Here is a 14,969-nt window from a genome sequence, read left to right as displayed (position 1 = left end):
ACTTAATGTAGAAACAAGTGCAAGATCCGAGCACAGAAATCATCTTACGACAGGGTTCACGTGAGTAAACAACCCGGCCAAGAAGAGGAAGTAATCTAATGTAAGAGAAATAGTTTTTACTCCAAAAACACCCATTAACCTTGTAACAGCAAACAATTACATGAATTTAAATGGATATTAAATACCGGTAAGTAAAAAGAAACATTTACAAACATTATAAACATGTAGCCCTATTGTAGTTCCCTCCACAACAAATCCTTTAAATTTAACGGTATTCAGAAAAGTACAAGGATGAAAAATAAGTAGCTTTAAAGTTATGTATTGATCAGATTAATAATGCCATTCATTATAAACAACATACGTCGTCAAGCCAAAATGAATTTATTTAAAGGGAAACTGAAAAGCATTGGGCTCACCGCTCTCATTGGGCAAGTGTCCAAATGTTTCCATATTTGCCATGAAACATTTGGTTGCTAAACTGTTATTCATCATGTAACTAAACAGGGCTTTGTAATCTAGAATCCGCGTAAAACGGCATCCTTCACATGCGCAAAAATGTGTTTGGTTGGGCACTGGGCACTAAGCAGTTTAACTTTTATGTTTGGTTGACTGCATTTTAGTTTGATGATGAATGGCTGAAATGTCAAGCTAACGCTAGAATATATGTTGTGTGTGCGTGTGAGGCGCCTGCGCGATCAGTTGGATTTAATCAAATAAAAAGATCTAAAGAAACAAATACAATGTGCTAGAGTGTCACGAAAACAAGCGTCACAGTTTTTTCTTTTGTTAATCTGTTAATTATTTAAGTTAAATATATTTCATGTTGTCCTATTTATTTTATTCCTTTTACTTAATTTTACTCCGTTTTCTCCGTTCAAACAAGGGCTGCTGGTGTGTGATGTGACGATGTGAGAATCCTCATGTTCTGTTGTTTATGCTGCTATTTGTGCATGTAAAGCTAAACCCTATTTGTGGAATTTGAAATGGGTCACAGACAGCCATGTAATCTAATTGAATCTAATCTTAACGTTTAATGATCGACTAATAAGCTTCAGTTGTCAGTCAAAATGCTCTCATAACATGTCTCCTGCAGATTTACTATGCTGCACGCAAGTTCACACTAACTCAAAAACCTGCGTGCACGAGCTGAGACCTGACATGAGATTTGATCCTAGCCTCGCTCACGTCCCTAAATGCCAAGTTTTGTGTGGAAATGACCGTACGCCCAGTTTTCTGTCATACGTTCGTTTCGTAAATGAGGCCCAGTGTGTTTGCTGCTACGACTTGCGTCCACTGACTAGCCAATAAAAATGCAACATGAAATGGCATATTGATCAACGTGACATGGCGCTAAAACTTAATACTACTATTTTCACCTCTTTTCCATAGCCATGAACTCATCCATATTCTCCTCATTCGCTTCCCTTTTTTTCAGCGCATATACCACAGCTACCACAATAGCCAAAGTGTGATTAATCTTGCTCTATTTGTTTACCAGTAGAGCATGCTGATGACATTTTATTATTCTATACTAACTTGCGTCGTAGCCTACGATTCAATAGGTGTCATCATCGTACAGTCTACATGCATGTCGTACCCAATTTTATTAGATCTATGTCGTACATTGTAATTTGTAATGATTTTGTAGGATTGCCGAAATCGCAGTCTGTCGCAGTCATTATAAGGGTGCTTTGGATTGTAAGATGCCTGCAGTTCTGATCATGTACAACAGATGGCAGGATTATGATTTCAGTAAGCATGAACCGGATGCCTCAGTCAGTATCACATAAAAAAAAAACCTATGAGGAGGTACTTATGGCCTCCTAACTCTCTACGATGCACCTGGGGATAGGACTAGTAAAATCTATTGGTTATCACTATGCGAAAGGACTCTAACTTAACTGACTCCTTACAAATCGTGTGTGTGTGTGTGTGTGTGTGTGTGTGTGTGTGTGTGTGTGTGTGTGTGTGTGTGTGTGTCTGTCTTCCTTTGTAGTCTGTCCACAATAGGACTGATATTTATTTTTGAGATGTGATTCTCGCTCCCAGGCTTTGCTTGCTAAGGCCATGACACTGTGTATTTACTCTGCCTGCGCCCCATTCTATACCCGTTTCTATGACAACATATGAGTTTCTCTATTTTGACGGGAAAAAGCGCGACACTCGATTGGATAATATCCTCCATAGTCAAACCTTAGAAAGCGTGAGGTTTACTTGAATGCAAATGAATGTGTGTTGACTGTTCACTACCATCAGCACTGTTTGTGCAATAGTTTGGCTCTATTACACTAGATGCCTCGACGTGTGTTTGAACAACACACTGAACAATTATTGCCTGCTTCCCTTTTCTATTCATTTCTGATTTTTATCACTCTTAAACATTTTCTTGGCTTTTAACATCTTGCTGTTTGTGTTTTTGACAAACCCCAGATTAGTTCAGAAGCCGTTCTCAAAGGTCTTATTTGTTAGACACCTCATGCTAACAAGAAAAAGATGGTGACACTGTAGAAAGAGGGATAAAAAGAAAATAAAACACACCCACAAACTTCAAAAGTACTGAAGTGCCTTCCTCAAGTCATATATCCTGTTTTCTCGTCATTTTGACGGGCTTCTAATGTATTAGTCAGAATGGCACATCAATGGCCTGTGTGTGTGTTGATATACAGTGATTCATGTCCCCTGCGTGTTCTGCGCTCTGTTTTGTGTCTCTGACACTGCTCTCGCTGTAGCAGGCTTAAAGAGAAGGTAATGACTACTGTTCATGCTAAGCCTTTATTGATGAGAGTTAGTAGTTCACGGAGGGGAAATCGTAGTAGACAGGGAAAACACTGCATGTTTGTGAACGTGTCTGTTTTGCAAGGTCAGATCTGTTTTAAGAATTTTGTCTAACTTCGTAGAGGTTCTTCTCTTCTCCTTTTTTCTTTGTGATCTCTCTCTGTCAAGATTTGAGACCTTGTGAAATTAAGCATTTTGTAGCTTTCCATTTATGCTTGTTACACAGACAGTCATTTTGGGAATGAAAGAGATAGAGCAGTTTGTGACCCTGACGCTGACTGAGGGTGTGTAAGGTCAGGGAGAGCCCTCTTAGGAGACTCAGACCAACAAAACATGCATAAATGCAAACATTTGCATTTCCATCTATTTATATCTCTCCCCTTGTCTCTCTCTCTCTCTCTCTCACACACACACACACACACACACACACACACTTCTTGGAAGTCAACCTGGTAGCAGCGGCCCGAATAGAGTATACTGCAGTGTGTGTATGTGAAAGAGTGAGATTGTGTGTGTGTAAGGACTAGATGCTGAATATTTTAGAGTTACTATATTAAGCAGAGCTCACATTTAGATGGGCAAGAGTAGAAGAGCTCAACCCTTCTCTGGCTTCTCTGCCACGTGTGTCTCTCTCTCTGCTTCTTAGATACCAGAATGGTACGCTTCACTTTTAAAACTATTTTCTTGCCTATATGTTTTCTTGTTCTAAATACAAGTAACTTTAGAAAAATAGCCATGTGACATCACCAAAAGCATTTGTGTGTGCAGATTTTCAGTTATTTATTGACACTGACGCATTCATTCACAGTTCAAATATAAAAGGTTCAAAATCCATTCGAGGGGTGACTGATATGAGGCAGATGTTGTTCATCAGGAAGTCACTTGGAGGTGCTCTAGATTCTCTTAATATCAAGAAAAGCTGTTAACTACTGCACATACATAAAGTGCCTCACGGACAGAGACTGAGACAGGCTTGCATCAAGGATGCAGGGAATGTAGACACTTGAAAAAGTATAGAAGGGCCAGTTGGGTTTAAGGTGAAGGGAAATAATCCTAATGGGTTCAGTCAGATGTGTAATTACTGCATTAAATGACTGCTTATTAATGTTGCACGTACTTGCTTGTAGGGCTTCACGATAATGGTTAAACTGATAATCATGATTATTTTGCTCCGATTATAATCGTGATTATTAATCACAATTATTCTCATTTGGAATATATATATATATATATATATATATATATATATATATATATATATATACATACACACACACACACACACACAGTCTAAAGGGGTAATAGCACATGGACTTCATTTAAACAATTATGATGGCTTCATCACACAGGAAAAAAAAATGTAGGTTTCAATACATTATGAAAACTGGTAAACATGAAAATGTGAAATTCCTAATATTTATTTAAATAATTCCTAATTATGTTAAAAAAAAAAATTGTATTGTAGCACAGAGGTTGCACGGACCACATTTATTCACCAACCATGATCGCAAACAATATGGTCAAGAATCATGTTTGAATTTATTACAGAGGGTCACAGAGACTGTTCGCTCGCAGATTTAGTAGCAGCAAACTGCACGCTGCCTCGTGAAGGAACACAAACTGGCTGTATGACACTTTCATTGGAACAGAATTTCACAATGAACATCGCTTAACTCCAACATGCATGTTTGTCAGTGTTGTCAGATCATCATTGCTTTTTTGTTGCGCAGAGATATGCACAGATTTGTTGCCAGATTGAGAAGTAAACACTGGGCAGAAAATACCTATTTAGGGGATTTATTATCTTGAAATCTGACAACCTCAAGCAGGAAAGATAGCGGAGGCTTATTACCAATGCAAATAATAAATAAGTAAAAAAATAAATAAAATAAAAAAACGTTTTAAGGACAAATAATCAGTGGGGCAAATATTGCGATGAATATTTTTAATTAATTGAGAGAAGGATAAATGATCACGATTAAAATATTATTAATCGTGCAGCCCTTTTTTCTTTCTTTTTTTTAACCGTGATACTTTTTAGGATTCTTTAAAAACAGAGTTTTAGAGATTTTTTTTTTTGTAGCAAAATACAAATTCTTTACATTGATCAAACATTATAATGAAAGTTTGCCTGACAATAAGGTTGCATTAGTTAATGCATTAACTAATATTAACTAACAATATTACAGTATTAATTAGTCAATAAAAATACAACTGTTGATTGTTCGTTCATTTTAGCTCAGGTCCATATTACCAGATGCAACTTTTGATTTTAATAATTTATTATTAAATGTTGAAATTAACATAAACGAAGATGAATAAATGCTTTAGAAGTATTTAATATTGTTAGTTCATGTTAACTGATGGAGTTAATTAATGTTAACAAATGGAACCTTATTGTAAAGTGTTACCAATTTGTTTAAAAAAATCGTACTGACCCCAAACTGTTGCACGGTAGTTTATGTGCGTGTTTTCTGCATAGTGGAGATCGGACTTGTCACAATCTTGCGGTTTACAATCGTGCTATAACATCAATATCTAGGTTCTGTGGAAACGAATCAAATCAGGAGTGGAGTTAAATGCCACACATCAGGAACTTACTGACCCAGAAAAAACTCCTAATAGTTTCCAGATGAGCCTCTGGAGTTAATCTCAGACAGTAGTAGCCACCTTTTTCATTTCAGCCGCAAACTCCGACCGGACATGTTAATAACAGTTCATATAAGTGTGCGTGTCAGTGAATGAGAGGGAGGAAGGTCATTCGTTTCTTTGTGTGTGTTGTGACCTATTGTTGTGTGTGTGTTTATGTTAGGAAGGGGGCTTGACATTGAGGCAGTGTTATAGGGAAGTCCCGGGGCTTCCACAGCCAAATTTCCAATTAGAGCCTCATTTACACCTGCTGATCTGTGTGTGTGTTTCTGAATCACTCTTGGCTACAGTAAGTAAACTTGAAATCATTAAAGAGGGTGTTTGTTGGTTTCAGGGCATAAAGGCTCGAGTGCTGGAGACATTTGTCATGCTCTTTCTGCTGGGTCTCCTCATCCTGGGCATTGTATGGGTGGCGTCCGCTCTCATCGACAATGATGCAGCCAGTATGGAATCGCTCTACGGTATCACTTTTAACCCTCCTCCTGCATGCATGTGATGTAATCAGATATGTATTGATCTGTGGTTTACTGTGCCGGTCTTATTCTCTCATTCTAGACTTATGGGAGTTTTATCTGCCGTACCTCTACTCCTGCATCTCTCTGATGGGTGGCCTATTGCTGCTTAGTAAGTTCACAGGAAACCATCGCTTCCGCATTTAGCCCTTATTGGCCACCGTAACTTCTAGTGCAGAGCAGTGTATAGACCTTGTAAGGAAAATTAAGCACTGTCTGAACAGTGACAAGTTGTAGATTGAATGTTGTAAACTTTCTTCTAAAGTTTAACCTAATGTAACATAATTAGCTGTGACTGGCAGTTATGACAAATATGACAGAAAGACTTTGCTGCAGTTTGCTATGGGAGAATACTATACGGGAAGAGAATAAATACGCAGGCAGTTATTGTGATTGTGCATTAGGGCAGGGTGATATTTTGAATGTTTATGATATGTTCATGATTTTGCTGGCGATATAAAATGTAAGCAACACTGTGAACGAGGCGATTGATTTTTAGCCATTCATGTGGCATTTAAAATGTTTTAGTAAGTATGTAGGTAAATGTTTTGTTCCTAATGTATTGTTATATTGGTGCATACAATTCAATGTGTTCATTTAGTGAAAAACAGTGTGGAAAATACTTTTATTCTAATACTTTGAGCATGTTGAATCTTCTGAATATCGAAAGTGTCTGTTTGGTTAAAATGGGTCCTCTCATTGAAATTATTTTAAAAGTATGTTTTTTTTTTTCCAGAGCTAATGTGTCAAAATGGCATACAAGGTTGAAAATGATCAAGAAAATATATTTTTAGTTATATCGCCCACCCCTGATGTCACTCAAAATGCCATTTTCACTTGTTTCACCCACTGTAACAGTAGTTACATAAACTTGAACTCTTTAGTTTAAAGGTTGCATTCATACTCTTGCCTTAGAAAAGCATAAATGAGCATGTGTGTATGTGGTTTTAAGCAGCTTCTTGTCTCATCTCATCAGTGTGTACTCCAGTGGGAATGTCACGCATGTTCACAGTGATGGGCCAGTTACTAGTCAAACCCACAGTAAGTTTGTGTGTGTGTGTGTGTGTGTGTGTGCTCTTGTTTATGTGATTTATGAGGACACAAATTTGTATAATGACATGTGTATTACACTGGTATTACAACTTAAATGTGGTTTATGATGACATTTCAGGAGTCCTCATAATTCAAATAGCTTAAAAAACATTGTGGGAACCGAATGTGCCCACAAGGATAGTAAAACCTGAAATCACCTCCATTGTGGGGACCAGCCAGCGGTCCCCATGAGGGGAATGGGTTAATAAACATACTAAATTATATATTTTTGAAAATGTAAAAATGCAGAATGTCTCCTGTGATGGGTAGGTTTAGGGATAGGGGCAGTGTAAGGGGATAGAATATACAGTTTGTACAGTATAAAAACCATTACGCCTATGGAATGTCCTCACAAGGATAGAAATGAAAGCTTGTGTGTGTGTGTGTGTGTGTGAAGATACATTCTATCATTGTCCCTCACACACTCCCTCTCTTTCTCTGTGTAGATTTTAGAGGATCTGGATGAACAGATTTATTGTATACAGCTGCAGGAAGAGGCCCTGGAGCGTAGACTCAATGGTAAGCGTGTTTGTTTTTTGTATGATGGGGCAAATGCATTATATAATCTTGCACTTATTACAGGGGTAGACTCTCTGGAGTAACCTGGGGATAAATGCATTGCTAAAAACACAATGGTCATGTTTCATGGCTCAGCCTGGTCAACCAGCTACTGTCCGGTTGGGATTGAGCCACCATGCCACCCAAATGACAGATCTGACATATTAATCCTTAAATATGTTGCACTTCAATTTTTTAGTTCTTCCTTCATTGACCTGCTTCTGTTCTAATAGTATGATGTTCCTGACTGTAACCCACCCTCTCACTTCCTTTAACACCCTCCCGTTCATCCTATCTCATCTGAGAAATCATACCCATGCACTCTTACTCAGGCCACATTTACACATAGCCGGGTATTTAGAGAAACGAATATTTCCCCCCCTCCGTTTTCAATAATAACAACGTGCACACAACCCGCATAAATACGCCGTCGAGCGCCATCATAACTATGCCAAACCTATGGGCGGCAGTGTAGGGAGAAGGATAAAGCCATGCAAGCCAATCAGAATCCTCAGAATCGACAAGAGAGAACCTAAAACCCCGTTTCTCCCAGTTGACACAACAACATATAACCGGCGTTTTCAGAAATCTCCACTTTGGCCGGAGTTTTTAGAAATAATCGTTTTCTGGGATAAAAACGGCGTTTTCGTGTAAATGACAGGCCAAAACGCAGAGGAATATCTGCGTTTTCCCATCGTGTAAACGTGGCCTCAGAGGGTGCGACCATTAGCCCACTCAAAGGAAATTGTCCATTTTGTATGTACATGATGTTTATTTGTCTATATATAGCCTACTTTGACATTATCGCTGCTGTTCTAAACATTTTTAAAGTACTACAAACAAGCTACGTAGCTATTTGAGTCTGAGTGCCGGAACTCTAGGATTGCTGTCGTGACACTCACGAACAGCACTGAAAACACACTTTGGTTGGTACAAATTAAAATTTGTTATTCTAAACTTTCTTTTCATTAACTTCAGGATATACAATAATAAAGGAATTGTAATTGGCTTCTTTTTCTGTAGAAAGCTAATCTCTATTGATGCGTCTAATTTTATATCGATCATTTATTGGTAAAGGGTGCCATACCTGGCAAACCACATGATTTTTGTCAAAGAGTAGGTTCCTGACTGCTGCCCTACACAAACATCCACACAATACAGGAAGTGTTTAGGCTTAAAGCCAAACTAGACTTCAGCTTCAACTCAAGCACGCAACAGAGTGTACAGATGCCAGTCAACATAGAACATGTGCTTTTTCTATTGAATTCACGGAGGTAAGCTAGATCATCTCAACTGATAGTACCCAGTTGGCCAAATCCCATGGATGAATTTCAATAGCCTCTCATTTGGTTGTTTGGTTCTGTAGTGTTAGCACCAAAGGCAGATTTGCTTTGAACACCTGATAAAATAATTGTAATCGGTCTTAACGATATTCGCTTTTTTTGTGATTGTTGTTTGATGTGAACCGCAGTGGCAGTCACTGTGATCGGGTGACAAAAGGCCACTAGGGATGCGGAATGCAATTTTGGCAAAGCATAAGAACTCTGCGTTATAGGAAGATCTCGCTCAGGCGTTAAAGAGAGAACGAATTTACCTTATCAGGAATTTAAGGAATTTTCGTTCTTTTCTTCTTTTGCACCGTAAATAAAAACCTGAGGTGAGGTTGAGGGGAAGAGAGTTCAAGAGGAAACTGTCTACTTTGCTTTACTCTCTTATCTGTGTTCTATCTAATAACAATTACCCAACTGACTGTAACTTCATTTAGATACTACATGCCTGGACACGCTCTCTTGCAGGCCTTTGATATGGGCTAATTGATAAGCGTGCTAACTATTCCATTGATCCAGTAATCTGCATCTGATGTCAACTTTACTGTCCTTAAATTGAGGCCATTAATACAGATCACTCCATTTGGTGTCTGTGTTGTATTTTGAATGCATTCATCTAGTTGTGTGTGTATATTGCTATGTGTGAATGTCATTCTATGTAGGCATTAGTGATTTAGTGCACTTGTGTTTATGCAATGTGAGGGAATCTTGTGGCTGTGTGTTTAGGTGCATTTGTCTGAGTGTATGCTTTCATATAATTGCAGGCATTTGTTTGTCCTCTGTCTTGGCTCTTGCTATGCTTTTCTCTGTTGCCCAGATGCGCAGTGGCAGGGTGACCTTGCAAAAACTCTCCTCGGTACCGGATGGCTCTCTGCTTTGCATAATTACCACTGACGTAATGCAGAACCGGCTGAAGTTTCTTTAGAAAACAATGACATCATCTCCTTTCCTTCTGCCAGCGTCCCTCTACTGAGTTGCTGCTGACCAGCACCTTTATCACCTTAATCGAAGGGCTATAAGCAAGAATTTAGTCAATCATTTGCCAAAAGCAAAAAGAAGATTAGGAAACACTTGACTAATGCTGATTTTAACAAACTATTGGAATTATTGTTCCATAAAACACGTTTGAAAAAAAAAAAAAGACTTGTTCTTTCTCTCACTTTTTGCTCACATCATGTTAGCCCTTAGGGCAACTGTGAGCCATGTTTGGCAGAACAATCCAGTCCTGATCAGCTAATAGTGACACTTTCTATTTCATTCTTCTCAGTTTTGGTCGTTGGGTACAGTTTTTTTCTAAAGATCACTGGTATGGACAAGTACATGATCAGGAACCCACCTGTTGTGTTTTTTTTCTTCTTCTTTTAATAATTTCTTTATGAACCTGAACCTCTACCAGACAGGGCGTGGTACAATCATCATAATAATAATCACGTTTTGATCAAAGTGATTGACTTCTCAGCCCCATGTCGGTGAAAAGATGAAAGATTGTGTTTTTATTGCATGCCAGTAACGGTGTAACACTGAACTAATTGCTGCTGATCTGCCAGTGTGTGTCCCCCGAGGCCGTGCAAACCAATCCTTTGCTTTGAGGAGAAAACGAACCACTGAAACAGGAGGAAAAAAAAAAAGAAAAAAAACACACCAGAATGAAACGGCTAAATGAGACAGAAGTCTGTGGTTTTCCTGGAGAACCCCTCTCTGGTTTTGCCCTCTCACTCTCACCTCCTGACACACACACAGTCAGTGTTTTGAAGAAACCTCAGTCCCCTCTTCCGTCAGAACCAGTTGCAGCATGCACACGTCTGGCCTGGACCCAAAGTATACCTCAGTTCTGACGCGAATACTGCATTTGTGTCCATCTGGATGCATAGGCGGTTTGACACATGCGCACTAGAATCTTTGACCAGTGTCTGTGCTATTTCTCTCCAGAAGTTATGACCTATAAAAAAGTGACCTAAAAGTATCAAACGTGTTCCTTTCCATGAAATATAATGATTTAATGTAATCACTAGCAATAATTAACTTTTCAAAGCATTGTCTTCCAGCACTGTTAACCACATTTGAGATTGCTGTTGTGTGGTGCTCATGAGATTTTCTTAAATAATGCAGTTAAAAGTGCCAGAATTAGCGAAGCAGAATAGAAAATTTAATAGAAATATTCTAATATACAATAATGCTGAACTGTGGTGACAAACCTCCTGCAGGGTATTTCGCTCAGTCTCACTTCTTGGGCGTCCAGATATTGAATTGTAGATATTGAATCTCCACTCCATGAAAGCTGTTCTTTCTTGACAGACTTTCTGACAAATGGTGTGATATATTAATTATGTACTTGAGTATGGGAAAAGATAACGTTCAAACCACTGATTTATGTTCACATCAGTAATGTTTTCTTTGATCTTTTTTTTACAGAAGCTATTAATAAGCCAAGGTAAACAGAATGAAAGTATCTTTCTTTGTTCCGCTCTTTCTGTCTTCTGTCACTCAGGTACGATGTCAAACTCTTATTTCCATGGAAACTCTCAGCACCATCTCTACAAAGAGCTGGACAACATTCGCAATCAGAGGAACAAACTCGGTGAGAGATGTTTTTAACAACGTTATATTAAACTAAATTGAACCATGATTATGAACTGTCAGTTTAAAATATGTGTAGGCTGCAATATCCACTCATAATAATGTTGAATTGCAAAGTGTGTGCATATTTGAATGTGAACAGTCATTTGGAGTGGGGCCAGATAGGGTATGGCTGTATCATTTTCGACGTCAGCTTGTGTTTTGGGGTATTATAAATGATTCCAGAGAGACAAGCAGTTGGAAGGAGAGGAGGCCACAAAGGCACTTAGGATATTGGAGTGTGATGCAAACTTTATTGTGGCTGTCTCTCCAAGTGCGGTCATTAATTTAGAGGCAGCATGGTGCATATGCAGGGAACCCAGCCAACCTCAGAGCCAGAGCAGAATCAGAGCGGGAGATGTTGAGAAGGAGAGAGTAGAGGACAGAGCGGCACGGGAGTGACAGACACTGAGATAGAGAGATGTATCTAGACCCACTTCATGAGTGGAGCAGGAGAAGCCTTAATGTTTGAGGTTTTCCATCGCTGTTCGGAACTATAGACATGCTTATATGTAGCCATAATTCAGTAAACTCTGAAATAACTGGTAGCTGTTATCTCTACACACTAATGAATTGCAAAGCAATAGATTATCATAGAAGCTACAGTTAGTTCTTATTGACTACCAATCAAAAGTTAGAGGTCAATATACGATAAACATTTTAAATGTCTTAAAGGAACACACTAACTTTTTGGGACTTTAGCTTCTTCGCCGTATCCCCCAGAGTGAGATAAGTCCATACATACCCTTTTCATCTCCGTGCGTGCCGTAACTCTGTCCGACACACCCACCGCTAGCCTAGCTTAGCACAAAGACTGGAGGTAAACGGCTCCAGCTAGCATACTGCTCCCAATAAGTGACAAAATAACGCCAACATTTTCCTATTTACATGTTGTGATTTGTATAGTCATCTTCTAACCGTATACATACTGGGAACTATATTCTAAGCACTGCTACTTCTGCGGAGTGATTTGCTCGCAGCACATGAGAAGCCCCGTCCGTGGTGAGGAGACGAGAGTTCACTCAGAGTTGCGAGCAAATCACTCGGCAGAAGTAGCAGTGCTTAGAATATAGTTCCCAGTATGTATACTGTTAGAAGATGGCTGTGTCTCATGCGACCTTGTTATTTGTACACGCTGTGACTATACAAATCACAACATGTAAATAGGAAAATGTTGGTGTTATTTTGTCACTTTGTCACTTATAGAATACGGATTTGACTCCCGTTACACGTTCATACAGACAGTATTCAAGACGCTACTGTAAGTTGCTGTGTGAACAGGACATTTCGAAGCTCACACCTGTAAGTTGTCAATTCCAAAAACTGACATTGTAAATGTAGCCTTTTATGTGTGACACTTGACAATAAGTTTAATTAGTTAATGCCCTTGGTATCATGAACTAACCATGAACAATACTTTTACAGCGTTTATTAATCTATTAGATGAATGTTAATTTATACATAGACTACTGCATTTTAACAGTTTTTTTTAAGTTATATTCTGTATACATTTAGTTTAATGTAACTAATATATGTGTATTATGATTGTATTTTGGACAAATATGAATTAACTAAGAAAGTATATATTTGTAGATTAACATTAACCTAGGTTAATAAATATTGTAGCAAATTGCTAGTTTGTGATACTAATGCAATTACGTTAAGAAATTGAAACTTATTGTGTAGTGTTGCACTTATGAATAGTGTCCTTATTGCTTTGTTAATTGAAAAATAATGTTTTAAAAATTCTCCTGCATTAAACACAGATTGTTTATTTACTCCGTATTTAATTTTAAAAAAATTCAGACACTGAGAGGCATGGACTAATTAAAGGAATTATAAGGTTAAATTGAAAGGTTAAACGTACAGTATTTACAATAAGTCAGAGATATGTGCACTAAAAAAGTTTCTCTCATCCCTCCGTCCTAGAAAGGAGAAAGAAGGCCTCAGCCTGGGAAAAGAACCTCCTGTACCCCATAGTGATGCTGATCCTTCTTGCTGGAACGGTATGTGTTTTAGACTTTGCAGGGTTGAACAACAAAGCATATGACTTGATGCAGTTGGTGTTATATATTTTTTTCTGCTGTTTATAATGCTTATGCTTGTTTTAATCTGTGCTGCTTGCAGGCGATTTCTGTTCTCCTGGTTGTTCTGAACATTGTGTACTTGCTCGTTGATGAGACTGCTATGCCAAAGGGTTCAACGGTAAGAAAAATGCAAGTCAACAAACCAATACTCAGCTTTTCTGGACTTTTCCTTCACTTGTTGCCGCCTCCTCTCACTACTGCTGCGTCCTGCTAAAATCATGCTTTGCGTTGACACAAACTGATTTCCTGATATGCTCAGGTGTGTGCTGCTGTAGAAGAAAAGAGTGGTCGAGATGTGTATCATGTCGCTGCTGTTTGATGCTCTTTATCAGAGTTGTGCTCCCGTTCGCTCTGCTTGATGTCAATTCAAAAGCACTCACGTACTGTACGTGTGTGAAACTCTTCACACAGACCTCATTTGTTTTAACTGGGTGCTTTTAGTACTTGACTGAAGTCCTTTCAGCCAAACTGCTGCAATGAAACCATCATTTAACCTTTGAGCAGTTATGCACTGTGAGAAGACAGACTCAGTTTTCTCTTTTGACAAGGTAATTACAAGCTACGGCTGGTTACATTTTTGTCCAAGTCAGTTTACCACTCATTTGAGCTTGGACAGGTAAATGCTTTAATAGGTCCATGGGAACCGTTACGTCATTTCCTGTTTTTTTTGTTTTTTAATTAACATTTTGTTCTTACTCTTTCCTTCCCTCCATACAATGATGGTCTTATCTCACCTTGCTTTCCCACTCCCACCTGCTGCCCTTGCTTTGCACATTTTTCTTTTTCTTCCCACAACAAAGGAAAGGCAGATCCCTTTTCTGGCCACGGTTTGACAGTGTTGAGCTTCTCTATTAGAGTGCCCGCTTCACATTCTAATTATTTTATTAGTGTCGATATTTGCCTTGGCATGATGCTTGACTGAAAATCCCCCAAATTACACTTGTCACAGTGTTCAGAGACGAAGGGCCCTCTTGACAGGCTGGTTTAATGGTTTATGCGTTTGATGAGCTGGACTGGTGCCATGCTTATGATCTCGTGTAACCACGACAACCCAGCAGTGGTGTCTCTACGTCTGTTTGATGGTTTTTACGTCGGGTTGGGATGTGGTGGGGCGTGGGCCAGCATTCCGCAACAATCTTAAGAGAGATTGATGCGAGTTAAGGTAACTAGGTTAACGCCGAGACCGTCAGATAAGGCAGGGTGTCGTAAATGTGGCTATGAGGTAAGGAGATCTAATGCAATGGCACTGCTTGCATTAAGCTGTCTGATGCACTGTTGCTAATGACTGCCATAAAAGTCTTATTGCTGTCACTCCCCATGGATTCAGAATTATCGTCGATGCTAAAAACAGC

The 14,969-nt window shown here is 38.8% G+C and overlaps 1 protein-coding gene across 4 annotated transcripts in view; it reads left to right on the top strand.

Moving 5' to 3' along the window:
• The window catches only part of lmbr1 (limb development membrane protein 1), a 40,178-nt gene that overhangs the window by 11,207 nt on the left and 14,002 nt on the right, over positions 1–14,969 (top strand). For all 4 annotated transcript variants that reach the window (XR_013796678.1, XM_079604880.1, XM_079604881.1 and 1 more), the window contains exons 6-12: positions 5,759–5,885; positions 5,980–6,048; positions 6,913–6,977; positions 7,475–7,547; positions 11,403–11,492; positions 13,460–13,536; positions 13,658–13,735. Coding sequence is in view for 3 of the 4 variants with exons in the window: in XM_079604880.1 (XP_079461006.1) it covers positions 5,759–5,885; positions 5,980–6,048; positions 6,913–6,977; positions 7,475–7,547; positions 11,403–11,492; positions 13,460–13,536; positions 13,658–13,735 (579 nt within the window). In the remaining variant the exon portion in view is untranslated. The remainder of the gene's footprint in view (positions 1–5,758; positions 5,886–5,979; positions 6,049–6,912; positions 6,978–7,474; positions 7,548–11,402; positions 11,493–13,459; positions 13,537–13,657; positions 13,736–14,969) is intronic.

This window comes from Phoxinus phoxinus, assembly GCF_949152265.1.
Source record: "Phoxinus phoxinus genome assembly, chromosome: 2".
In the NCBI taxonomy this organism is placed as follows: Eukaryota; Metazoa; Chordata; class Actinopteri; order Cypriniformes; family Leuciscidae; genus Phoxinus; species Phoxinus phoxinus.
Note: the sequence above shows the minus strand (reverse complement) of the source record. Positions and strands in the feature narration are given on the sequence as shown.